The sequence below is a fragment of the Trachymyrmex cornetzi genome, unplaced genomic scaffold, assembly GCF_001594075.2.
Source record: "Trachymyrmex cornetzi isolate Tcor2-1 unplaced genomic scaffold, Tcor1.1 scaffold121, whole genome shotgun sequence".
NCBI lineage: Eukaryota > Metazoa > Arthropoda > Insecta > Hymenoptera > Formicidae > Trachymyrmex > Trachymyrmex cornetzi.
The window spans coordinates 710,037-737,009 of NW_017295773.1; the positions used below are offsets into that span (position 1 = coordinate 710,037).

Genomic DNA, 26,973 nt, shown 5'->3' on the forward strand with positions numbered 1-26,973 from the left:
ACGTATGTACATACATATCATCAGTACCTACTCGCAGTCGGAGAACCTCTCGTTAAAGAAAAGGAGAGAGTGGCAAGGTGGAACAGTGCCGCTGCGTCTCCCGGCAGAGAATATTTCGTACGTTATATCGAAGGAAAAACTCAAGTGGTGCTTCCTATTTCCTCTAGTAGACAAACTGCTTGGTTTACGAATTAAACTGTGGCGTTGCGACAACCTTCCTTAGTGGTAGATCGAAAAAAAGGGACGGGAAGAAAAACAAGAAGATTTGGACATTCGAAGGAGAGGACGGAGGAACGTTCTTCTTTCTCAATCATAATTCAACGCCGTTCTCGTTGCCGGAAATCGGAACAGAGTCTTTTTCGAATGCGGAGAGTGGCACAATGGTGATACGGTAAAACGATCTGCCATTTATTCTTGTAGTCTTCCCAAAACTGTGAGAATGAGAGAGAGCGAATGAGAGAGAGAGAGAGGGGGAGGGAGGGGGGGAGAGCATCCTCCCCCCTCCCCCCCGCACGGTCGATAGTACTGCACGGACAATCGTGTCACACCGATCGACGTGCCGCAGTGCACCGTGTGATTTCCCTATCTGCAACCGATACTCCGATACTCCCGACACTGCGTCGTTGATACACGTATAAACATGCGTATATACCTATACACACTGACGTGAGTCACCTGTGTGTGCGCCAGATATTTACGAAACGCACAGAACACGTTCACGACCTTGTCGCGTCGCGTCTCACAAATCAGTAACATTATCTTTGAGAGAAGCGGACTGGTGTAGTGATATCGACTTTTCGGTTTACAACGAGATCGACGAGAGTGCTTCTCCTTTCTTCTCACCCTCGACCGACTATCTTGGCTTTTGTCGGTGCGATCGCTTCTGAGAATCTCACGAGGGGGTGCGCGTTAGTCAACATCGTTTTTTCGTCGACGCGAACGTCATTCCGCCAGCTCGCCCGATATTTTGAAAGTTGTCTCCTCCTTGGTCACGCACACTCGCACATTCCTCTTCCTCATGACCACCTTGCCTTTCTCCTCTTCCGCGAGAGTAGCTTGCACTCGCATCGTTTTGAAAACGCAGGAAAGCTGACAAGAGCAAAACGCAATCGTTAAAAATCCTTATTAGAAAACGCATTTGAAGATTGCGAACCGAGGATTAGAACTTAACTTAACAGTTATCAGATAATTTTAATTATAATCCATTCGATTCTGTGATTGATTTCTAATTAAAAGTCGAATGATTACAATGAAACGGATTAAAATAAATATTACCTGGTCAAATTCTAATCTTCAATTGTGGTTGAACCAGAAAATTCAAGAAGAAACGGAAAATAAAATAAAAATTATCTGCTCGGTTAAATTCTAATTTTTAATTTATTGAAAATAGAAATTCAATTAATTAGAATAAAAAACGGATTAATTAAAATTGTTTAATTGATCGAATTTTCTAATCTTCGATTTGCAATCATCGTAATTCGCCGGCACGAATACGCGAAAGAGAATTTCACGAGATTCGGAGTAAAAAAAAGACCATCTTCATTGTCCAACAGTGAAAGAATTGAGAGGAAGTCTTGGCTGAAAAATCGTAGATAACGCGGTTAACGACGACAGTAGCTTTATTCTCGATTGCACGAGTGTGACGGGTGAAATATGTATAAATCTTTTTAGGCCATCGTCGACGATGTAACGTGGTGGTACGGCACTGTTCAAGTTGTTGCGAAAGACGTGTATTTATCCTGCGCGCGATAAGCATGTTTTGATCGTAGTTTGAAGTTTGAATATCTGTTGACATTTATTCTTTGCAAATGCAACGACTCACACACGGGTGCTAATTATTTGCTATTGTTGAAACTGAAAGTTATACCTTGCGGCGTGACCTTAATCTCTGAAGCTCCGTCGAACCAGTCGTGAGAAAGAATAACGCATGGAATAATGAAAAATTCCCGTAAAATTGTTATATGTTTGTGAACTTTTAATTATAATGGAATCAAGGTAATTATTTATAGAGCCTTTTCCGAATTTTAATGTTTCTTTCCTTGCAGTCTTGATAAAAATCTTTGTTGCGACTCTAACAGTGACAATCAATCGAAGGACATTATAAATATATGTATATGGCTCTTAAAAGGCTCGAGTGTGTGTATTGGATTTATCTATTAAATCTTTGCCTTATTAAATGGATGTATTTACTAAAAATAATGAAACTGAAAGGATTAGTACACAGACCTCTATGCAAGATAGAGCGTGTACTGAATATATTTATTTATTCTCTGCTTTTAAATATAAAATTCTCTGCTTTAAGAACACAAAAAAAAATTATATAAGAAAATAATTTATATCTTTAAAGCCGAGAATTTATGTTTTTAAGTGAAGATTTAATACATATATAACACATACGCATGTACTATACTAGTCATATTTAGGACTGAAATCAGCTTTTTTAAGAGCCATATGTAATTATGTAATGTCGGAAAATCCAAAAAGTTATATTGGAAATAAATAGTTAAAAAAATGAGTAGGTCACATATTTTTCGACCTCTCCCAGTTGATTATCACTGTTAGAGTCGCAAAAAAAATTTTTATCTGGATTGCAAGAAAAAAATATAAAAATTCAGAAAAGTCTCTATTGTAAATAATTACCGGAATTAATTAATCTGAGAATAGTCTCCTAATTTTATTTTGCATTAATAATTACCTGTATCCCGATTCTGTAACTCTTATCAGCAATGCCACCGTCGTTACATTGTTGTTTTATCATCACATGTCGCATTGTCGTCGCAGGTATTACATATAGTAAAACAGCTACGCAAAACGACAACGTAACAAACTGTCGTTGAAGTGTAAGTATACTAGAATACACGGTTCCTGATAAGCTGAAATTTGTTATTCCCTATTCCTATTGCCTGTACTTTATATCCCAATTAAGGGTCACTTTAACTACATATCGTATTATTTATTGTTGTAATTTATTAATATTTTTGATTATTATGTATACATATTTACTTAATATTTTCTTAAAAAAATAAGGAAAACTATTGTTATTAAGTTTTATTTTTTCATTGTTACGGCATAAAAATCATCCCAGATGACTGTTCTCGGATAAATGGAATTTAAAAAAAAATCTTGTTGACAAATTTGTATTGTTGTTGTAAAAGAGTTGATGTTTTGCAATTCCTCATTATTCCAATTAATGTGGCTTAGATCCGTCGAAGGAAATTATTGTACGGGCTTTTTAATGTATATTTTTAACAGCATGTTAGTAAATAGTTGTATGTGTGAGAAGCTTGACATTTTTAGTTTCATAAATTACTACTTACTGAACTTTATTTTAAATAAAGCTATGTATGGTATTGCGTAGCATTTTCATAATGCGTATAAACGTATACAACTGAATTAACAGCAGTCGTAATAGCCCATTTATGTGTAGGTGTCTAGAGAGAAAATTTGAAGATGATTCGATAGGAATACCCGTACACAATTCATGAAAGATCTATTTAGAAATAAACATCAGACAAATTTAAAACGATAGACTCAAAGAATTTTCGATGAATATGCTACAGTTAATTTGATTTCTAGACCATACCTATTTGTGTCGAAGCATATCTAGCATTTCAAATTATAGGAATAACAGTGTATCGCGCAAGAGTTAAAAGAATTGAAAGCAAAATGTCCTCTTTGTTAACAATAGCTGTTACGAGGCAAAGACGGATGACTACGTGCGCACTTTCACAGATATGGAAAATTTGATTACGCAAAAAGTTACGTCGGTAACTCACCCTGCGAACAGATAGAAAGAGTCCTTAGTTAATTATGATCTTTATATTGAATGTTTCTCATTGCAGATCATAATTACCAATTCGCAGCTTGCCACGTGCAAATGCAATTGCTCAGATTTGTCTGCAACCGCGTGAAGACCCTTAAGACTGCCCGTCTCCTTACCAAGTACCCTTTCAAGTACCATGTGGAAGTAGTAATCTATAAATCCCACTGAAAGGAGGATGCCAGTAACTAAACGCATTCCATACCCTTCGCGGTAAGTAAGCCTACGGTTTACACATTACGTAATGTAAGCCACAAAACCATCTATCTTCTCTATCACGTACGGCTTGTGTTCAAATGTAATTTGGATTTTCATATAGAACGCACCGTGTATAAGAAACACGTAGCGTTCCATAACGTTTATGTAAAAACGAAAATAAAGCGCGCTTTTATAAACAATTACTTTGTAGAGAAAGTTAAAGAGACAGATCACCTGTACATGATGATGTATCAAGAGCTTCCTTCACTTGCAAATTGACAATCGAAATGCCTCGTTATTATCTTTAATAAATAATGCAAAATATTGAAGAGAGCGTGTCAAATTCGTTCGTTTAATGAATTAACTGGTCTCGATGCAAATATATATTAACAACATTAAGTCATCTCGCTCGATATAAAATACTTAAACTTTGCTGTACAGTTACAGGTATATGTGATATCTTTTTGCTTTTGGGATCAGAAAGTTTCCAGTTACAGACATCCTTCTGTTCGACGTTTTCATAGTTATTAACATATTAATCCCATTTTAATCTCCAATGAAATCTCCTTTTCCTTGGTGGAAGCTATAATTACGCAAGATTAGTGAAACATTCAAGGAATGAGAATAATTTGTACAGTTTTAACACAACATGTACTGTAATGCAACATGTAATTGCTATATTATATATTCATCCTCCATTTTACTCTTATGATCTCCTAACTAGGGCTATTATGACTGCATTATTTCTATGAGGATTTATTTTTCTTTCCTGCAAAAATCTTAATGAAATGAGAATTATCATTGCTTTACGGGCTTAATTGATTCTTCTATAAAAAAAAATTGGTTGTTTTACAAAAAATTAATATATGTATGTATGTTTAGTTGTTTGTTACATTATTCCATAAAGGATGATATGCTACTATCATTATTTCTTTCAACCATAAGTACTAAAAATCAAAATAAAAACGGAAAGAAATTATAGTAATTATTTCAATAAGAGAAATTCTTGATACTTGTGATGTTATTAAATGTGTTGGTTAAGTTTTTTTTTTTTGCACACACAAAACTGCAAATAAGGGGTAAAATTTATTTCTGAATTAATTTTAATTTGACAGAAATCTAATTAACGTTTAACTTTCAAAATTTAATATTGAAAAATATTTGTAATTAATTATCACAACATATCTCTTGCTGAAGTTTCGTTAGAAGAAAGAGATCGTTCCAAATTCATCAGAGAATCTGTTTATCATCGTCAAGAATCTTTAAAGAAAAATGGTAGTGGCACATTACTCTACGTATACATACGAACAGTTCATTATACCGTGTATTTTACATTAGATCCGACGGTGGTAGTAGCGAGAGCCCATTGCTCGTGGAAGAAGGTGAGACAGTCGGTGCACCTCACAGTCCACGCAATATACACAGTCACAGCCATTCACATGGCAATCCACACCGATCTCACAGTTATCATCATGAAAAGCCCAAACAATTAGTGAAATACGGTGAACTAGTTATACTTGGGTAAGGATTCCCAGCAAATAAAATGGATAATGTAAAAAGAACAGAAGATTAATGACTAATGAATCTTTCTGACGACTTTCACAGGTACAATGGTTACCTTCCACCTGGTGATAGGGGAAGAAGGAGAAGTAAATTCGTATTATACAAAAGACCCGTGCCAAATGGTGTTAAGCGTAGCAAGCATTACATCGTTAAAACGCCCCATAGTTCGCAAGCCATCCTCAACACGAAGCAGCACTCGATTTCGTACACACTTTCTAGAACACAGGCTGTTATTGTCGAATATACAGAAGATGAAAAAACGGATATGTTTCAGGTAAGCCCGAAATATTTTATGGACTACAGAGTTATTATACCCACAGTATGTATGTCCACGATACATATTCTGTTACAAAGTTTCTAAATTTTATTAAAAAATTGCATTTTTTATGAGATTTTTGTTGTATTTATTAATTATTCAAAATACATTTTACTAAAGTAATACAGTCTTTATAGCAATCATATACATATATTTTTTAAAAATATCTCTAATAAATTTCTCTTGATATTTGGGAGAAATGACCTCCATCGAAATCTTCTGTACTTCACAATTTCCGAAATTATTAAAATGTTGTCCTTTCAGCTTCATTTTCGACTTGGAAAAAGAAAATTATCATAAAAAGCTATATCAGGCAAATGCGATGGATGATCAAGCTTTAAGACTACGTGTTTACTCTTTGTTCCATTATTTTTCTTGATAAGTGTCAAAAACATACTTTCACTTTTGACGTCACTGCAAACAAATAATATAACGTAGTAAAAAGTAACTCTACAGAGTTAGAAATAAAATTTTATAGAAAATAATTCCATACTATTTCAGTAGATAGTTTTAGTTACATAGTCTGTAGAAATAAGTTCGGAAACTTTTGAGACAGACCCTGTATACAGCTGGTGCGCAGCAATGTATATATTTAAGTCATATATATTTGTAGATCGGTCGTTCGTCCGAATCGCCTATCGATTTTGTAGTGATGGACACATGTGCGGGCAGTGGTGACGGTGGTCCCGCTAATGAAGGACGTGTCGCTCAAAGCACTATCAGCAGGTTCGCTTGTCGGATCCTGGCAGATCGATCGGATCCCAGAATCGCTAGAATTTATGCTGCAGGCTTTGATAGTTCAAGAAACATTTTTTTAGGGGTGAGATTCGCAATTTACAATTAACTGGGTGACCTGATACACTTTTGGCAAACGAAACTTAATAAATATTCTTACACAGGAAAAGGCAACTAAATGGCAAGAGAACCGTGAGATTGATGGACTTACGACAAACGGGGTTCTAATAATGCATCCGCGGGGTCAGTTCTGTGGTGGCGAGGCGCAATGTGGTTTCTGGCGGGAAGTTAGTGTAGGCGGCGGAGTTTTCTCGCTCAGAGAAAGTAGGAGCGCTCAACAGAAAGGCAACGTCGTAGAGGACGAGAGTAACGTTCTACAAGATGGTACTCTGATTGACCTCTGTGGCGCCACTTTACTTTGGCGGTCGGCCGAAGGTCTCGCGAAGTCTCCGGTAATTTATATCGTCTTTAGAAAAATGTATAAAATTATATATAGTTTATATTGGCTAAATGCACATTTTTTTCTCAGACAAAACAAGATCTAGAGGAATTAGTTGATGCTATAAACGCCGGCAGGCCGCAATGTCCTGTAGGCTTAAACACATTGGTTATACCACGTAAAGCGGCTTCGGATTCGACGCAGCAGCAGCCATACGTTTACCTTAAATGCGGTCATGTACAAGGACATCATGATTGGGGCCAGGAAAAGGATAAAGTTACGAGAAGGTGTCCCATGTGCCTTGTCGCAGGGGCGGTAGTAAAACTGTCTATGGGAATAGAGCCTGCCTTCTATGTAGACTGCGGACCGCCCACTTATGCATTTAGTCCCTGTGGACACATGGCTACAGAGAAAACTGTCAAGTTAGTAATGCGCGTCAGTCACTAATCGTTCACACTTTTGAAAATATGTTATATAGATGTATGATAAATTATTCAAGTATGTACTCTCGTCTCTCCCCATTTTCCTTATTTATCGTTTGTTCTCTTTTGCAGATATTGGGAGAAAGTAGCCATTCCACATGGCACAAACGGCTATATCGCGATCTGTCCCTTCTGCGCGGTACCGCTCGAGGGAACGCCAGGATATGTAAAACTAATTTTTCAGGATAATGTAGATTAAAAATATAAAATAATGGAAACATGTAGAAATTAATAACTTCTTAAGAAATATAAGGATTATTGAACTCAATGAAGAGAAAGGAAGTTTTTCTCATTGTTAATCATTCCTACTTGGCCACATCAGATGGGTTGATAATGCCCCTTAATTAGAAGTTAGATGGAGTGAGTCTCTAAACGCGAGAAATGTGTATATGGGATACAGGTGGAATTGAATCCAGATCAGATTACGAGTCGACCACCCTGGGCCTGAAGCCACCCGTGTCATAGTGTCGTTGCACAGATTTTGTATGTGGTAAAAAAGCTACCTGACATATAATGCTACAGTTACAACAGTTACAGTCGTTAAGAGTTACAGAATAGACTCATTATGTAAAACTGTTCGTGATTAATTAGTAATTAATTAGATTGATCAATAACAGCAAATTTCACCAGAAGAATTTGGCGATACTAAAAAACTTATTACTTTTGTATACGATTTGCAAGTAAAAATTCTGATATTGTACATTTACATAGAACTGAAAATATTACTAAGAAATGAAAGAAAACTAGACACAAGAGATATAAGTTTTTAATATTTTATTGCCAAAATACACGAAAAGTAATGCTTACTCGTTCTCTTCCGAACGTAAGCGTGCACTGGCATTTGTTACACGTATCGAAAGTTGTTGAGCACGCTCGACAATGAGTTTCCTCTTCTTACTGCTAACAGCATGTGCAATCTCTGCGCAAAACTTGCGATTTTGCATCATTAAAACTTCGAGTTCCTGTAAAGAATCAAGTCTTTGTTTACACTGTGTCAAGAGATGCATAAATAGAAAGTAAAATTATGCAGAAGGTTCAGACAACACATTTGTTTTTTATGTGTAATAATAATTCTAATTTGTACAATGCAAAATGCCTTCAGATCTGATTTTATTGAAACCATGTTTTAAAAAATTTTTTTTAATTCAATTCATGGGCATTTTAATAAATAATTCATACTAAATAATTTTGACAATTTTTTCAACATATACATTATTACGTACATTACGTCTCAGATGATATCAATAGAATTAAATAATTTCAATAGATGTCTTCAAATTTAATATACATTACAATGTTTGCAGGATTGAAGGATTAAACACTAATATTTTAAACTGTAATAATGAAAACTTTTCAAATATTTGGAAATATATATTCATATTTGTATTTCCATATCACAAGAAAAGAAATGTGATAATAATAACAAAAGTTAATACTAAATTTTAAATGCTTTCCGTTTAGACCTAGGTGCATCAATATCACCTTGACTTTAAGCGAGACTTAAGACTATCTATCTCATAAAGCCAAAAAAAGACAAGCGTCAGAGAGTTTTAAGCCTCACTTAAAATCAAAGTAACATTGGTGCAATCGAGCCTTAGTGATATAAGTTGACACAAGCATTATTCTGTTTCTTAACATTCACTGAATAACAACGATAGAACATTTGTCAAATTGTCATCAAATAGAAAAGCATTCTTTAGTAATTGACTGAGGCATTGTTTTATATACAATATAAGGTTTCAATTAATTAAGTTTTAAGATTTTTTGAAGTGACATTTACCTTTACATTATGTACAAGAACCTTGCGGAAACCAGTTGGTAACATGTGACGCGTTTTCTTGTTGCTACCATAACCAATACTAGGCATTAAGTACTGGCCCTTGAAACGCCTGCGGACTCTATTATCGATACCTTTCGGTTTACGCCAGTTGCGCTGCAAAATATATGCAATACACATTATTTGTATATATACCTTTTAAATTATTTTATAGTTAATCCGAAAGATCAATCTCTCTCAAAGAATAAAAGTTTAAGTAATTAAGTTGCATAAATATGTAACGTTTCAATAACAGTGTGCAGAAATTAATGCTATAATATACAAAGTGTAGGCAACATAACCAAACTTTACAAACATGCTCACTCGATTGAAAAGGATAAAACAGAAGATACCCACCTTGAGTTTATTATATCTATCACTCTGATGCCTGATAAACTTCTTCGTTCTTTTTTTTACGATTTTGGGTCGATAAACCGGTCGGATAGACATTTTGAGTTCTACTTAGCGTATCACTGAAACAACAGATAGTAATCGAGTCACTCCAATCATAAATGTTTTCACTTATACCTCATGCCTAAAAATATTGCACTTTCGCACTCCAGAAAATCATCAATAATTAATCAGTTATTACATTACGTTTGCGTCATTAACGATTATTACGAAAAATGCGGATTCTCCGTGTGATACATACCCGCTGCAAATATGTCGAAAAACAGAAGGGCAGAAAAAGATTTTGCTTCCTGCGCGCCATCTACTGCATATTGGACCGACTGGACGTGATTAGGGTGCAATCACATGTAGCTCAGAGTGTGATAAGCGATAAGGTATATTTTCACAAGCCGCTCAAACTAGGCTGTGTTCCAAAATTCACTGCTTGCCGAATGAGCACGATTGGTTCTTACCTGTGGATCCAACCAATCATGTTTAATTGATCGGCAAGCAGATCTACAACGGGATTCTCTAAATGTTTTCTCGATAATATGGGCCAATTTCACTAACGCTAGTTAGCTTAATCGGCCGTTGACTGACTAATCGCATTTGCTGTTTAGTAGAATCGATCAATTGCGGTTGACAGTTAATTACGATTAAGCTTGATCGGCGTTGGTGAAAAACCGGTCCTATCATTAACTAGAGTCCTAGATAAATCAGAATAACATAACACATAAGGCACACAAATTCAACCAATCAGAGTTCTTTATTTTATGGAAAGGAAGGAAACGCGAAGGATTTTGATTGATACATTTTCTTATGTAGGAAAGAATCAATGGCTGCGTTCAACAGAACGCGATAGTTTTGCAACCGTTTTATGATTATCTGTTAGATAAGATCATTCCTTTATAGGCCGTCTACAATAAGCCGCAAGTCAGAAGTTCTAAGCGATCTTAAGTCATAATCGGTGAAGTTGGCCAATAGCCAACTTGAACGACTTGATTAAAACTGGTTAAGACTTCTGACGTTCTGACTTGTGGTTTATTGTAGAAGGCCTATTAGATCTGAAAGTATAATCTAATCAATGCAAAGAAAACTTTCAACAGTTGCAAAATAAACGTTCTGCTGAACGCAGCTATTTTATCTTCATTTTCCATTAAACAAGGATAGTATAAGACGAATAGCGTTGATAGCGCGCTCCCCGAACGCAGCGCCAATACCTCTCTCGTCCGCCGCAGCACGGCGCTTCGAGAGGCGATTCGCGCTTCTTTTGTTATTTCAAATTTTCGTCGCGTCGGTTGACGAGTTCGTTATCGCGCCTCTTTTGTTATTTCAAATTCGCGTCGCGACGGTTGACGAGAATGGCGAGTTCGTTATCGCGGACGATCGCGGAGTAGAAATCGTTCGAATCGCGTCCGCGCGTTTAATAGTCTGTGATCGCGGTCGATTTCCGGAAGCGGATTCCGCGTGCGGTCGAGATGTTGTTTCCTCGTGATGTTTTTTCCGAACCGAAACGCGTAAGATATCGAACGCCATTGAACGCCATAACGAAGGTGCCGTGCGACGACATCGTCCAGGATGATCTTGTCTTGGAATCGACGGGATCCAGACGACATCCGCCATCGAATCCTTTCCACAGCGAACAACGTAGGTATCACGAATGTTGCCAGGTAGGCGTATTACCTTCTGGAATTAACATTGTTAATATTTTTGCTGGAGTTTGGTCATACTTGTCCTTCACGTCTTGAAGATTCGATCAACCGTTAACGTTGAAATTGTTCAAATTACAAAATTTCAACCGTTGGAATTTAGAGCGATGGGCCTTCTACAATACAAGGGGGTAACCACTAGCTAAAATATTGTCCCACAGATTACATGATTTCATCTGATTACAAATAATTTTTTTCACTACTATGAAGTAATTTGGTAAAATATACGATTTTATCTAATATTATACAATGATTTCTCGTGGTTGCATATATAATTATCGGATTATACATAGAGATTTTATATAAATTTTATAATGTTTTCAAGGATTCTGTCCCACGATTACATTAAGTAGTTATCCCCTCGTTACAATAAGCCGCAAGTCAGAACGTCAGAAGTGTTAACCAGTCTTAATCAAGTCGTTCAAGTTGGCTATTGGTCAACTTCACCGATTATGACTTAAGATCACTTAGAACTTCTGACTTGCGGCTTATTGTAGAAGGCCTATGATATATAAATCTATTGCTTTAATTGCTTATTTAAGTACATTTTCACGTGCTGCTAAAATGAATAATTTTGTTGCTTATCCAACGGCTGAAATTTTGTAGTGTTTGAACAGTTTCAACTACCAGTGTCAAACGCTATTAACAGTGCCGACATACTGTATCGACCGTGTTGACCATCATTAACTGCGATATACATAATCTAATTTATTTCTTTTTTTTATTGCTGATCCAGATAGAGGATTCAATGCAATCAGAATAATCTAATATAACTGTTTATTATTAATTCATCGTATTAATATCGCAAATGATGCATGAAAAATACAAACAACATATCGAATCTGTCGCTCAAATGTCAAATTTAACGCTTCTTGCCCTTTTTCATGTATAAAATTGTCGCTCTAATAGTTTTGCGATAAAAATCGTCACGCGATCTTTTTTACGGAAATATTCTTTTGAGTTACGATGTTGGTAACGCTGTAAATAACACAGCTTTAGGCGCTTAGGCATATTTTCGTTATCCAACCAGAAGTGACCGCGGCCATTTTCGTTTGTGGTTTAAGTCTTTATTTTATGAGATCTAAATTCACTGCGAATAAAATGATCTATAATATAATCCTGAATTGTGAGCAGCATATGCTATGTCAAAATGATACTGGCAATATCCAGATGTCAGAAGATCCAGAAAACTCAGGGATATTCTAGTGTATGAGAGAGATAAACTAAGTAAGTATATTAGAAATATTATTTAACCAAGTTTTGTATCCTCAATTTGTCGTCTAATAAATTTTACTCTATTTTCAGACAATTCCATTTTGATCGTTCCAAACAATGAAAAATACATCAATTCTTGTCGCATGTGCACCTTAAACAGGAGTATGATATATTGTGGACTTGTCGTCCTGATAAAAAGTTTCGACAGGCATAACTCTATAATAAACCGTTTGGCTTCTACAAAGCGTCACATTTCAAAACGGGTTAATTCTACAATATTTTTAACGAGTATATTCCTATGTCATTATTCACACTTTCTAGGTATATTTTGAAGTAAAAAGTCTGATTTATAAGAAGTATCGAGTCAATACTATCCTTATAAATTTTTATTTAAAAATGTACATACAGAGTATAATTAATGACATAGAGATGCACTGTACTCGTTGAAAATAAGATATTGTAGTATTAACCTGTTGAAAAGTGACGTCTTGTAAAAGTGAAACGGTTCATTATAAGGAGCCTGTAGAGATTTTTATCAGGACGACAAGATCTACAACATATCACATTTTCAGCCAATTCCACCTTCAATTTCCATAAGGTTTGTGCGGAGTCCTTTCCAAGTAAAGTCAACATTTTTATTATTAAATAATATTTTAAAGAAGAGAAATCCTATATTCGGTTAAAGCAGATCTCAGTATTTAAATGCATAATTCTTTGTGAATTTATAACATTCTGATTCTGTATACCGCATGTAGGACCAAATATAGGATTCCTTTATTTAATTAAATTTATTCTCCTTGAATAAATTCCAATCTCTAGTCTGATCGCAGTTTACTCCGATTTTAGGCTTTGTGTTATCTGGATTTGTTTCTGGAAAAATATCTTTATCAAAAAAAAAGGGTAAATTCTTCTTTATTTTTCTCAAGATTATGTATTGCTACTTTAATCATGACAACCAGATAATACATAATAAAATATAGAATAGGAATGTTTTCTTTCTCTTTTTCTATGGTACAATATACAGGGAATACACTTAAAGGAAATAAAATATTTTTATGATAATTATAATAAAAAAATGTTTCTGTAATCATACAATTATAATAAGAGAAAATCAATATTTTTATAATAATTAAGGCGGGAATTTGTAGCACATAAAGAACCAACGATACTCGACGATATTATAATAGTGAATAATTTTAATAACGATGAAAATTATGTACATATTTACAGGCTTGTAAACACTTATTCGTAATATTCCACGTATATAAGGGCCTTACTACTACTTCGTATGAAACGCTTTTCTACTCGATTAACTGATATAAACTCAATGTTTCGCGCGGATCACGCGGCTGTCACTTTCGCGCCTCAACGAGCCTCAACGAGCCTCAACGCACTCGAAAATGCATTGAAAAATACTTTCGCGTCTATACGAAAAATATATCGAAAGAATATACTTTGAGCGTATCGAATGCTGTGTGTTTGATTCAGAAATAATAATGTAAGTGCGCCGCATGACTCATATTTTTATCCTGGAAAGAGTAAGAAATATCCTAATTTTTTATCTAGCCTTATCTTTTACAAATTGACATAAAAAGAGAAATATATATCAAGAGATACAATTAAAAAGTCTATATATATTTCAAGATATAATTTTAAATCGCAAATTGAAAATAGATCGTCCTCTTGTTTTGTACCACTTTCGAAAAAAAATAGTATATAAAAATTTATAGGTAATATAAAGGAGAATGCTAAAAAGAGGTCGATTTTTGCCCATAAAAAGGTGTAAGTAAAAGGTATAGTGTTTTTTTAACGACCTCTTAAATACGATAATGTTAATAAAAAATTCGGGATCGATAGGGAACACTTTAAAATTGAACATGAACATTTAAATAAATTTCAATATTCTTACTTCTTTTCAAGGTGTTACCCAAATGCCACGAACTTTTTAATAATTTTATTTTATTAATTATTTAATCATATTCAGAAGATAAAAATCTACAAAAAAAAAAACACTTTTTTTACTTGCATTCTTTTAGACAAAAGTCGAACCTTTTTTAATATACTTTAAAAAGGGCAAATTTTCGCCTAAAAAGATGTAAGTAAAAGAAATAATGTAGATTTTAACCTCAATTTTCAAGGTGTTTTCTATCGATCCCGAACTTTTTATTAACATTATCGTATTCAGGAGGTCAAAGTCTATAAAACGCTATTCCTTTTACTTACACCTTTGTGAGCAAAAATCGATCTCTTTTTAACATATTTTCTTTTGTTAAAGAGTGCTTTCAAAAAAGGAAAAGAGCAATGTGCTTTTTTCTCTTCTATATATTTTCGCATAGAAGACTTATAAAACTTATATATATAATAACGAATTATCTGACAATTCATCTTCTGTCATTCAGCCGCAGAATAAGCTTCTTACTTGGATATATGTTTGGAAAAAGATACGCAAGAAAATCTATTATTTTTAAACATATGGAAAACCATTCCTTTTTACTGCACTCAATTTTGGGCCTTTATTGTAAGGTTTCGCTGTTATTTCTTTTTAGGATAAGCCTCGTAGAGTCAATGTTGCGGCGCCAAAATATCGCATAGGTCTTCATTCTTTTCAGATATGTGTCAATTTTTTCTCGCTTTCTTTTCTCGCGTGAGCAAAAGCGATGTATCTTTTCTACTTTACAAGGGAAGTACACCATTTGTCGCGTTGAAAACGGAATTCCGTCAAATATTTGTGTCGCGTATTTTCCGCCGTGGGAAAACGCTCCGAGCAAGAGGCGCGTTTTCACGCTCAAGTGGTCGAGGAGGAGGAGAAGTAGGAAGGGAATGAGGATGAGAATGGAACATTATACGGAGCAACGCTCATATCGAGAGCATTTTTTTCTGTCATAACTTTTTTTATATCAAGTACTCTCGTATGGATACGTTCTATAGGCTTTGCTATATCGCGTAATACGAGTTTCAATCACAATAACATTTTTCTTGTTATATTTTTTGTTCGTGTAAGGTAATAACATGTAACGCACCGTCCGTAATGTACTTGCAACAACTACAAGTTTTTAGTCAAAATACGTTGATCGAAATATATCCTACCGGCGTAATTGCGTATCGATCGGCGCCGACAGTTGATAACTCGCAGATTGCCGATGGTGATTTTCCGGCCTTTGTGCTACTTTCATATACTTTCATGTTTCGATAGTTGTGTGTATATATATATATAATATGTATACATATGTGTGTACAATATATGTATATAATATACATATAACACACAACACATATATCGTTCTCTTACTTCTAAAAATAGCACGGCTTACAAAACGTGATTTTCAAGTTATTACCACGAATGAGTTAAATAAATATTCCTACCAATCAAAAGTTTAATATTCCTATCAAAATTCAAATATTTTTATCAATCAAAAGCTTTTTATAAAGTTATCAACTTAACTTTATAAAAAGTCGTCAAAATTGTTACTTAAGAGTGGTTTTTAAAAAAAGTCGTCAAAATTATATTACAATAAAAATGCTCAATATTTTTTTTTTAAGGATTATGAAAATGATGTTTGATCATGTTAATAGAATATATCCCTTTTACACACCAATATTATTTGATTAACTAATAATTTTTGTTAAATTGAAAATGTTTTTTTCCTAGGAAATTTAATTTTTTAGCGAGAGAACGATATATGTATACATATGTATGTGTCTTATGTATGTATTATATAATAGTGTACTCTTTGTTGCGATCAGATTCTCGTTTGCGATTACGCACAAAAGCTTACGATAAAGTCGAATCGATAACGATGGATAAAGTGACCTTAATAGTGTTCACTAGGTAGTCATAAACTTCACTAAACTGAAGAAATTTTATTTCAAGTTATATTATTCAATAAAGTTGATGAGTAGTATATTATCGACTACACCAGTGAACGGCATTCGGATAAAATTTCAACATAATATTTTGCTTGTTAAAGAAACCCTGCAACTCCATACGAGTTTGCATAAAAAAGAGATAAATAAATAAAGTTCCGTGAACGTTTAACGAACTTCATTTTTATAAAGTTTTGTGTACCGTGACAAACAAATAATGCAATTTTTTGCTCAAAGCAGTTCGATGCTTTTTTAAAATTCGATTCACGACAACAATTTAATTCTACCTGGTTTTATATGAATACAAATTTACTGGAACGTCACGTTACTCGTATTCACGTTATTGATCAACACCTGGTGTAATTCCCTTGTTTCGATGTCTAACCGAGAAAAAATACCGATTTAAGCGGCGTTTGTTGATCGTCATTTGTTCAATGCCGGCTTGGATTATTGTTAATTATGAGAACATGTCGGGGACGGGGCTGAGTGGCGGCCCATGTTTCTCTCCTTAGGCTCGGCCAGCGTGCGCTGTTGGGAATATTTCAATATTGATCGAAAATACGATAGTAATTTCGTACGCATGACATATACCCGATATGAGATTAACTATGCCTTACAATTAGTCAGAAGAGGGACGACAGTGATCCGATTAAGCGTTTCGCGTGGTTATTGAGCGGGATTCAACTCAATCGCGTTGCGATGTCTATGACCTACGCGTGGTCAGGGGGCCCCGATTTTTATACATATAACGAAAGGCTCACGTATAAAAGATACTCCGGAGCAAGTCGCGAGTCAGTTGTTGCCACATAGTGAAACCTAACTAATCTGATGTTTGATAGAGATTTCCATGTTACAAAAAGTTTTCCTTTTAACATATCTTTTTTTTTGTACGTGTAGGACATTGTTGTGCCATCATATTATATTGTTCAGGCTCATTTCTACCAATATAGATTTATTTTAATCTCGATTTATTCTTTATCTTTTTATAATTTTTAGAACTACATAGAAGAAGAAAAAAGAAAATTAAATCGAAATTAAAATTAGGATAACTTTGATCAAATTCTGATTAATTTAAAGGATTATTTTATATAATAAAATAAGAATAAAACTATTAAATCAATTAATAAATTATATCGAAAAAAGATTAAGAATAATAAACTGTATATTAGAGATTTTGTCTAAATTGATTTTGTCGATTGAGTTAATTTCTGATTATGTTAATCGGATTTAATTGATCAAAGTTACCTTTAAGAGAATCCTAAGATCTTTTTTTATCGATTATTTTTCAAATAAGTATTTTTTAAACTTTTTATATACGCCAGATTAAAAAATTCTTTTTCACAATTAAAGTATAAACGGTAATGTAGTCCAAACCGATCGACTTTATGTCAAAAATGAAAAAAAGTTGAAAAATTACAGTTTTGTTATCGGTTTCTAGCATCGAATAATAATATTTGCTTTATGTACAAATTTATACTTCGTATGTATAAAACAGTTTTGATTTGGAATAGGGATTACATGAATAAACAATGTTTTTAGAATTAAGCTCAGATATTTAATATGAAAAATTAATTAATTAGAATATTTGTACATGTGGCGTGTGATATTGATGTAGTAGTGTGTAATGTTGTGTCAGTGACACGTAAATTATATGGCCCATATTCTGAACCCTCTTTTATCGATAAAAGCACTTTTAAGCATATAGGTTATGTTACAGATACTATGTATATCCTTAAAAGCTTTATTGATAAAAGAGGATTCAGAATATGAGCCTATGTGTGTGTAAATCCTACTAAATTGGTAAATACTACATCGATATTTTATGTATCTATATTCACAAATTTTCAGACATACTGTTTTTTTATAGTAAAGCCTTTAGCTCATTTCATAAGCATAGTATTGTTCTTTCATTTAATTTCTATTGCGAACTAAGATTATTTTATACGTATAAAGTATAAAACTTTTGTATAAAGCAAATATTATTATGAGTCGACACTAGAAGCCGATAATAAAAAATGTAATTTTGCAATTTTTCCATTTTCCACATGAAATCATTCAGTCCATGTTGCATTATTGTCTGTACTTTAATTGTGAAAAAGGATTTATAATTTTATGTAAACAATAAAAAGATTATTGTATCTGAAAATAATAGCATTTGATTGGTATTACAAACAATGCACACCTATTCAAAAATGTTTGAAATAATATCGATTTTTCAGAAATCATATTTTTTAGAAATATATGATGTGCTATATGGGCTTGGAATATATGACTCTGTAAGTTGCAAAATATTTAAATTGCATTTGAAACTTCAAACGAGTTTTCCTCAAAACTATTTTTTCAAAGTTGGTGAGCAAGATATCTCAAGAATCGTTGCACCAATCTATTTCTAACTTTGTGTTTCTTTAAACATTAAAATCTAGTTTTTAATCGAAGGATTTTTTATTTTATAGACTAAAAGATATTCATTTTTTAAATAAAAATCGGTTAACTTTGAACAAATTCCATTTTGTCGGAATTTAATTTATCGAAATATTGATCGATTAAAGCATAGATAAACTCATTAACTAAATCTTGTTAAATTTTTTATTTTAATAACCGAGTAGCATTGCTCATCACAAAACGCTTTTCGCCGAAAAGCGGCTTTTCAAACATTTGTTATGACTTTATTATAAATTAGTATTTTTGCATAAAAAAAAATAAAAACCTTGTCAAGAAAAATTCTTTTAAATACAAAAACTTTTATACAAAACTGTATATACACTTTAAAAAAAAATAATTTACAAAAATTCGTTTTTTTTTTTTACTTCCTGACTAGGCGTAACCCCTTAAGGGGATTCTAAAGTAAAGCCTAAACACCAACGAGAGCGTTGTTTCCATGTCTGATAAATTGCGACACATTGATATATTTTTATACATTACTACATCAATATCGCACGTACACATATACATAAATTTTCATAGAACTATAATGTTTTAGAATTAGCCGTCTAACTGTAAGTTCAATTCTAAGATTTCCACGTTGTCTGTGACACAATTTCGTAAGTACAGATTGTAAAACTTTTATATTACGCAAATGTTACGATACTGATAGCTCTGACGCCATATTGGACTAAGAAATGATAAAGAAAATCTCAATTTAAGCAATTTTTTTCGTTTTCAGTATAAACTCTATCTTACTGACACGTGAAAGAAGAAAAAAAGTAATTATTATATAAAAATTATTGCGTTTAGTTGGTAAAACAAACGACTTTAGGAAATGTCTTTTAAGGAAATGTCTGACTAAATGCAATAAGTTAATATCGTAATTTCTTTGTTCTTTTTTTACAGATTTGAAAATTCTTTTCCAGAATTAAAGACTCATTAATACATGTCCATGAGGTGGAGTTTGTGCTGAAAAAGGAAGAAAAATTTTTGTATAATGATGTTTAGAGCTATTCTTATTGTGGCACCATTTGCTTGATATAAAAACTTTGCAATCTATCAGACTAGTAGTTTACATGAACAAACAACATCGACCTTAGAATTAGCCCGAATCCTTATGTAGACACCGGTCTTTTGATACCTGATAGTTGAAAAATGGATTATGGAAGTAAAATTTATTCTATCACCCATTTTTCCGTACTTAGATTTAGACACTTAATTCGATGAAAATGTGTTACGAAAAGACTATGTAAAAAAGAAAAATTTTTGGAAAACTCGTAAAATTTGGTTGAAACTTGGCACAAACGTTCGTTAGAGGGTCTAGATACCCATGGTAACATTAAAATTTATGCGATAAAACAGATAACTTTAGGATCCCCTTAATCTACAATAATCTACTTTGATATGGACATCTGCAATCAGTTATGATGCTACTTTTCCTTAGCAGCATTCGATATTCAGCTACCGACCGAAACTTACTAGAAACTAAAGTTATAGGAAATACATTCACAAAGATCTTGGCGCATGTAACCATGTATTGCGGAATATAGTTTCTGATAAGTTGAAATTCTTATTCTCTGTTCTCTGTTCCTTTGATTGTGCGCAATCCCTGATACACGAGCTGCGTTCCGTTATTCATTGCGAGTATTGAAAATCTATACACCTATAGTATACGTAACGTGAACTATAGATCTTCAGTACTCGCAGTGAATAACGGAACGTAACCATGGTTAATAAAATAGTTTAAAGAAACGGTAAAAATGGAAACGAGAAAAATTTACTGCATATCGCAAAGTAAATTAATTTTTGTGAGGTTAGATATCTAAAATTATCGAAATCAGATTAGACATTAATTATTAATTTTACGAAATAACTTCTCATATGAATAAATTTTCTTCAGTTTTTTTTTTTTTCGAAGTTGTATACAGATGATTTGTCTATCGTATGTAAGCATAAAAAAAAATCACTCGCGACTGCTCTTGTGGCTATTATAATTATTAATTCTGTTTTGTATAGACAAATCGCTGATGCAGGGTGGATGTACATTGAGAAAAAAATGTTGATTCAATTAAAATCTATATTACGGTCTGTCACTAACATAAGTGATTAATTTATGTATATTTTTATTGACACAAAGGCATAAATTATTATTTCAATAATCAAGCCTTTATGTCAATAAAATATACGCATGAATTAATCACTTATGTTAGTGACAGCCCGTGATATAGACTTTAATTGAATCAACAGCATTTTTTTCTCAGTGTAGGAAGTAGACAATAGCGATTCCAATGAAAGCGTATTCACGGGGTCCAAGCTGGACCCAAGAAGACTATTCAGTTTTGGGAAGATCGTCGTCCGGCTGTCGCGCGTGGACGCGACTGCTGGATGAATACAAATGATATGTTGTGAAAATAGAAAAACTTTGTAAAAATCGTAGTAAGAATAACATCAAATTGTATCTCGAAAGCGATATACAAAAGACGTCGCCTTCTGCGACGTTTCCCGCTAAAAAGATTTTGGACGATCTAAATGAACGCGCGGGAAGTCGATCAGCCGATCGTTCGTCTTGCGCGCGCATAAGAATACATTTATAGAACCTAGAGCGCACATTTGTAGGGTAACTATCCCTATGACTGTGTCGTTATTAATGTGTCTTTCTATTTAAATAAGTCATAAAGAAAAGCACGAATAAATAAAAAAAAAAGTATTTTTTTTTATTAAGTTAAATTATTAATGTACACGACACCAAAGATAATATTCTATTTTTAACTATTAAAATATAGTAAATATTTTTTCGAGAAATACGAGGAATTTATGTGAGTTTAGTGATACAGAAACATTTTAAGCTTGTCCCTATTAGTGTGCCTTGTATTGGAGTTGAGAACGTTTTATTATGAGTGCACATTGAAACTGTAAGTATAATTAAAATAATAATTACGCAATATTAACTTAAACAATTAGATAATTAGATTACATCTATTATCTGTTTTAGTAATTATATAAAATGAGTGAAATGCGGATAAGCATACAAATTGAGGACACGTTAATAGGACACACTAATAGGAACAAAAACATTTTTTTTGTTTTTATAAAAAACAAAATAATATTTTTTTAGATTAAAAGAATATTATAAGAAAAAGAAATATTAAAAAACTGATATCTATTGATTTCAAGCCGATAAGATTAAAACTATAATATTTAATAATTGACTTAGTAATGAGCAAATTAGCTTAAAGGCACACTAAGAGGGATGGTTACCCTAATTGTAGATTTTATCATACGCTGCGACGACGTGTAAATGGACGTGTACACTTATTATATGCATATTGGTATCGCTTTATTTTATGCGAATTAGGAATTAGTAGTAGATAGGGTGAAACCGATCTCTCGTATAACGTTTACATGATTAGGAAGCAACGTGGAAAAAGAAAAGAAAGGGGAGAAGAAAAAAAAAGGAAAAAGAAACGTTCGTCATTATTATCGCGCGACTGCGATCGATGTAATCAGAGCGATGAGGATCGTCCATTGGACTGCAACACTTGCGGATCCTGGAACATTAAAGACGAACATTAAAGACGAACTTTCGTTAGCTTCCCTCTCTATTATTTTTTTTTTCTGAAAAGTCACAAATTGCCTTTGTTTACGAGAATAAAAATATCTCGGTTCGAATATAGAGCTTTGACATCGAAATTCTCTTTTGACATTGAAAAATTGGACAACTGATAAAATTTAAAAAAAATATATTTATACAAAATAGTCAAAAATAAAGATTTATAGGTGAAGAAGAAGGAGGATAGAGATCAGGATTTAAGCGTAGGATAAGTAGATATGAAAAAGTAATCATTAGGATAGGTACAGAAGGACACGAGAATAAGGAAAAATGTTAATGCTAACTTACATGAAAACTGTGTAATACGGGTATTTAAATGTGATATTAATTTAAATTAGTGTCAGTGTCTGATTAGAGAAAAACTGTGATACTTAGGATACAAAAGATGAAAAAAGACTATAGGTTTAGATAATAGTAATAAGATTTGATTATTAGTTTTTAATTAACTATTAATTGCCATAATTAATACCACAAGATATTAATTACGTACGTAGAGATTAAGAGAAGAAATTGTAAATCGAACCTCTTCTTGACATACAAACTGAAGTAGTAAATACTTTATTTTATTCTAATATATAGTTGTTGCACTTGCATAAGACAGAGTCTCTACTCGCGGAGGATTGTAGCGAATTTGCGATGTGCATCCTTTAAACGGCTAATTTGGACGCCGAACTATATCCCACGTATTCATTTCGCGGAGCCCGAGCCTCGTTCTTGCCGTAATTTAATTCGGGATTTGAATACAGTGTGGCTGTAATTAATCAGTTTTTATTGCAAGACCCGGGCGATAGCACTATGGTGGATTAAAGCATCGAGTAATTAGTTCCCGTTGTGATTAATGCCGCATGTACGGCCACAAGGATTCGTTTCAATACTTAGAGCTTTAATCCGATACTCCTCATTACTTGCGACCAGGCTTTTCGATATCCAAAAATGAATTTCCTTCGCTTAATATTACAGAAATGTCGTCGTGTTTTAAAATGCCGTTTACTAGGAAATAAACAACTCCCAACCAGTTAAGTTGGACTTTAAAGACACAATTGATATTTTGATTGTAGTAAATGAAGAACTTTTATTTTATTAGATTTGAGCCATCCGGGTATAGAGATAACAAGTTATACGTCAAACATAAAGAGTAGATTAAAACTGTATAAATATTAACAGCTAAAATAACTGCAGAGCAGAGTGTTAGGACCTCATCAGTGTAATGTGTGAGGTATATTAATTTTATGTCAGGAATTGGAAATAATCCGGTAACACAAGTTATTTTTGAGAATCTGTAACTAGTAAAAAAAATAACTCTCCAATTCCTGCAATTGGTGGTCTTATTATGTAGTTAAAATACTCGTAGATTTATCTTTTTATCCATCCTTTTCTCCAGGATTATTACAATGTTCAGGATAGTTTTTAATAGTGTCATCACAATTAATGACTGCACATGTAAAAATGATGCCCGTACCGTAGGTTGTAATAAATTCGCTATCGACGAGCATTCGTTGAAAATAAATGGTTTAAGTCGTAAAATATTACCGGTGAAAATAAAAAGTCTTTTAATATAGTAGATTAATTAACACGTTACACACATGTATACGCAACTACGAAATTATTTGCGGTGATTTTCGATCGGAGTAAACTCATAAAAAATCTATTGGCCGAGTGTAAAAAAAGAAGGGATAAACAAAATACGCCATAATATTTTGGCATGAGCGCGTCGCAATCGCTTCGCTCCTCAGTATATATCGAATTCGACAGCGGAATAATCTAGCGAGTTTCAAGTGTTATAATGGAGATTTATAACCCTCCCCCCTGCGTAGAGCTTGACCTAAGTGAATTTTTTATCGTCCGCACCCCTGCTTGTAATCGATAATTCATCATAATTGCAGGCTCCAGAGATTTGAAGGGGTTTAAAAAATCGCGAGGGTGCGAAAGTGCTAAAGAGAGGGAGGAGTGAGAGAGAGAGAAAGAGGGAGAAATTGTAAGTGACACGAAAAGTAACAGCGGGAGAGGGAAATAATTTTTTAATTGAACGTATAACGTTTTATCCTCCGTAACGAAACTACAGGACTAGCTACGATTCCGCTAATTACGGTTATACCAATAATCAACGTCGGTGCAACTGGACCTTAATTATTTTAACTTGCATTACCAACTTTTAGACAAGGTAAAAGTTGAATTCAGCATTCGCGGGAGGGTTAATCGATAAAATGGGGGAAACGTTGTACAATTGTGGTATAGGTATAGGTAGGAAAATAACGGATGATATCCGGGGAGAAGCTTACCGTTCGTCAGATCCTCGCGAGTGTGGCTCTGTGCCCGGGTCTCGCGACTCTCCATTATAGGCGTTTTCAGAATGCTCTCGTCGCCCTCCACGCTCTCTTCGTTGCTCTGTAGATAGACCGTGGCTATTGTGGCCAAGCACTTTAGCTTCATGTCGCCTCGCCTGAAGTGCTTGTTCGCGACGCGGAATTTCAGACCGAGTCTCGCGGTCTCCAGGCCATTCCCTTCGTTGACGATATTGGGCCCTATCAGGTAGTCGGTGTTAACCTGAAAGCGCGATGTGTTTTTACAACGATCCGTGTGAAGATTATTTTTAAGGGCATCGCGACATTTCGCACTAAGAAAAAAAACAGTGATATGTGGCAATTTTACAAGTGACAACGTAACTATACAAATTTTATATTATGTAGAATTAATGTTCAATGTGTACATTATAAACATGTGAAACTTGTACAGTTATATTTATATAATTGCATCTACTATTCTTTTCCTTTCAGTGCGCGTGATAGATTGTTGCGATGAACATCCCGCGCGGGGCAGGGGATCGGGATTGAGCAATTAGATAGATTTTTATTTAGAACGTAGACCCGGGTTACGCAGCATCGACGGCACCAATTAGGCGGGAGATGGAAAACAGATACACGATTCTGTAGAATGCAATTTGAAAACAATTAAGAACGAGAGATTGCGCTCTTTTGATCCCGGATGCAAATTTTTTTCGTGAAACCAATTACGCGAAATTGCATGAAGCACCGAAGCAAGATTCTAATTATTGCACGATAATGATAATAACATTCATCAGCAACGCGTGCGCGCGCGCTGTGCAGGCAAAGTTATTTTAAAGTTAATCTTTAATTCGGTTAAGCTATGCGTCCGCAGGGCGGAAAATTTCGCTGGAATATAACGCGGTAACGAATTTTCTATAAAAAAAAAAAAAAGACTCGGAGAGTTCCGTAAATATTAACGACACATAAACGGGATCGAATAAATGGAAAATACATAAATGTCATGGATTTGAAATCGATATTCAATGTTGACACGAGAGACAGTCGACGTTTCACCTTTAATTGGGAACGCTGACTGGTATTTTATCAAAATAAATTTTAAATTAGAACATTATCGGAGAATATTTTTCGAGATTAACGCAAATGGACACGCGCGCGACGCGCACACGCGTCTTTGTGATGAAAACAGAGCGGAACGAAGCTTTGATTTATTTAACAAATTGCATATACGGCAATTTTGTTGTGCTTCATTTTTCCTCTTTTTTCCTCTCCTCTCTCTTTTCATCTCTCTTTCTTTTTAAGTACACATTTCATCGCGTTGGTTGAAAAAGTTTAACGAAGCGTGAAACAAAGGTTATAATTATTATTTCGCCGACGGTTTAAGTGTCTCACTTACCGGCTCGTCGTTGATGAACCAAGACAATAGCGCAGGTGGTTTAGAAGGTGCCGACGTGCAGTTCATGTGAACGACATCGCCGACTTGATACTTGGAACGACCACCGGTTATCTGCGGTCCTTCGTTAGGTAGAACTGAAACGTTGCCATGACCCTTTCTAGTGCTATTGTCGCTACTCTCGGATTAGATTCTCCTTATCTCACCGCGCGCATTTACTGTACGTATTCATTTATCTAGTTCTGTCTCTCCCAAATTACGTTAAAATAATCACCGTCAGTCTAATGCAGTTTACTTTAAGAATAAAAATTTCCTCTGTATATTTTAGACTATTCGAAGATTTTGATCTTCTGTTTATCGATAACATCGATATTTGAATACAATCACGAGATTTAAAAAGAACTGCTTCCAAGTCTTTTCAAAATTTTCACTACAATCCCAGCTTAATCGCACACGTTCGCTCTTACTTTCCATGACAATACTTACCAACTACAGTCATGTCCCCGTGATCAGAGACTGTCTCAAAAGCGGGGGCCTCGCCCGACACCTCGCATCGATACCTCCCCGAGCTCGTCAGATTCACGTTGTTCAAGACAACCGAACTCTCGGTGGACTCGTCCCTCTGAATGCAAATTCGCGATTACAAGCTGCTGCGCCCGATCGAGCGTGACGCGGGGCCTGCGCGATGCACCACGCAGTGAACAAACCAGATTCTAT

General features: G+C 34.2%; 3 protein-coding genes across 5 annotated transcripts in view; 1 reads left to right on the forward strand and 2 right to left on the reverse strand.

Annotated features, from left to right (window-relative positions):
- The first annotated feature begins 15 nt into the window (after window positions 1-15).
- Pli (E3 ubiquitin-protein ligase pellino) lies at window positions 16-7,794 on the forward strand. Of its 2 annotated transcripts, XM_018518022.1 has the most exons (8): window positions 16-391; window positions 3,843-4,033; window positions 5,357-5,539; window positions 5,624-5,855; window positions 6,511-6,717; window positions 6,797-7,084; window positions 7,162-7,493; window positions 7,626-7,794. In XM_018518022.1, the coding sequence occupies exons 2-8, from the start codon at window positions 3,999-4,001 to the stop codon at window positions 7,750-7,752; spliced, it is 1,404 nt and encodes a 467-aa protein (XP_018373524.1). In that variant the 5' UTR covers window positions 16-391; window positions 3,843-3,998; the 3' UTR covers window positions 7,753-7,794. The 2 variants fall into 2 exon arrangements, with proteins under 2 accessions (XP_018373524.1, XP_018373532.1); XM_018518030.1 differs by lacking the exon at window positions 3,843-4,033.
- A 518-nt stretch (window positions 7,795-8,312) lies between these two features.
- Window positions 8,313-10,094, reverse strand: RpL32 (ribosomal protein L32). 2 transcript variants are annotated; one of them, XM_018517078.1, is made up of 4 exons: window positions 10,022-10,094; window positions 9,727-9,842; window positions 9,334-9,486; window positions 8,313-8,515 (listed from the first exon to the last, which is right to left on the reverse strand). In XM_018517078.1, the coding sequence occupies exons 2-4, from the start codon at window positions 9,817-9,819 to the stop codon at window positions 8,357-8,359; spliced, it is 405 nt and encodes a 134-aa protein (XP_018372580.1). In that variant the 5' UTR covers window positions 9,820-9,842; window positions 10,022-10,094; the 3' UTR covers window positions 8,313-8,356. The 2 variants fall into 2 exon arrangements, with proteins under 2 accessions (XP_018372580.1, XP_018372588.1); XM_018517086.1 differs by having other exon boundaries at window positions 9,727-9,851; window positions 10,022-10,048.
- Window positions 10,095-22,202: 12,108 nt separating this feature from the next.
- LOC108767900 (cell adhesion molecule 2) overlaps window positions 22,203-26,973 on the reverse strand; it is a 31,069-nt gene continuing 26,298 nt past the window's right edge. Inside the window, exons 3-6 of the mRNA XM_018518043.1 lie at window positions 26,743-26,878; window positions 26,260-26,393; window positions 24,861-25,125; window positions 22,203-22,519 (exon numbers count right to left, since the gene is read on the reverse strand). Of these exons, the coding sequence (XP_018373545.1) occupies window positions 22,449-22,519; window positions 24,861-25,125; window positions 26,260-26,393; window positions 26,743-26,878 (606 nt within the window). The 3' untranslated portion in view covers window positions 22,203-22,448. The remainder of the gene's footprint in view (window positions 22,520-24,860; window positions 25,126-26,259; window positions 26,394-26,742; window positions 26,879-26,973) is intronic.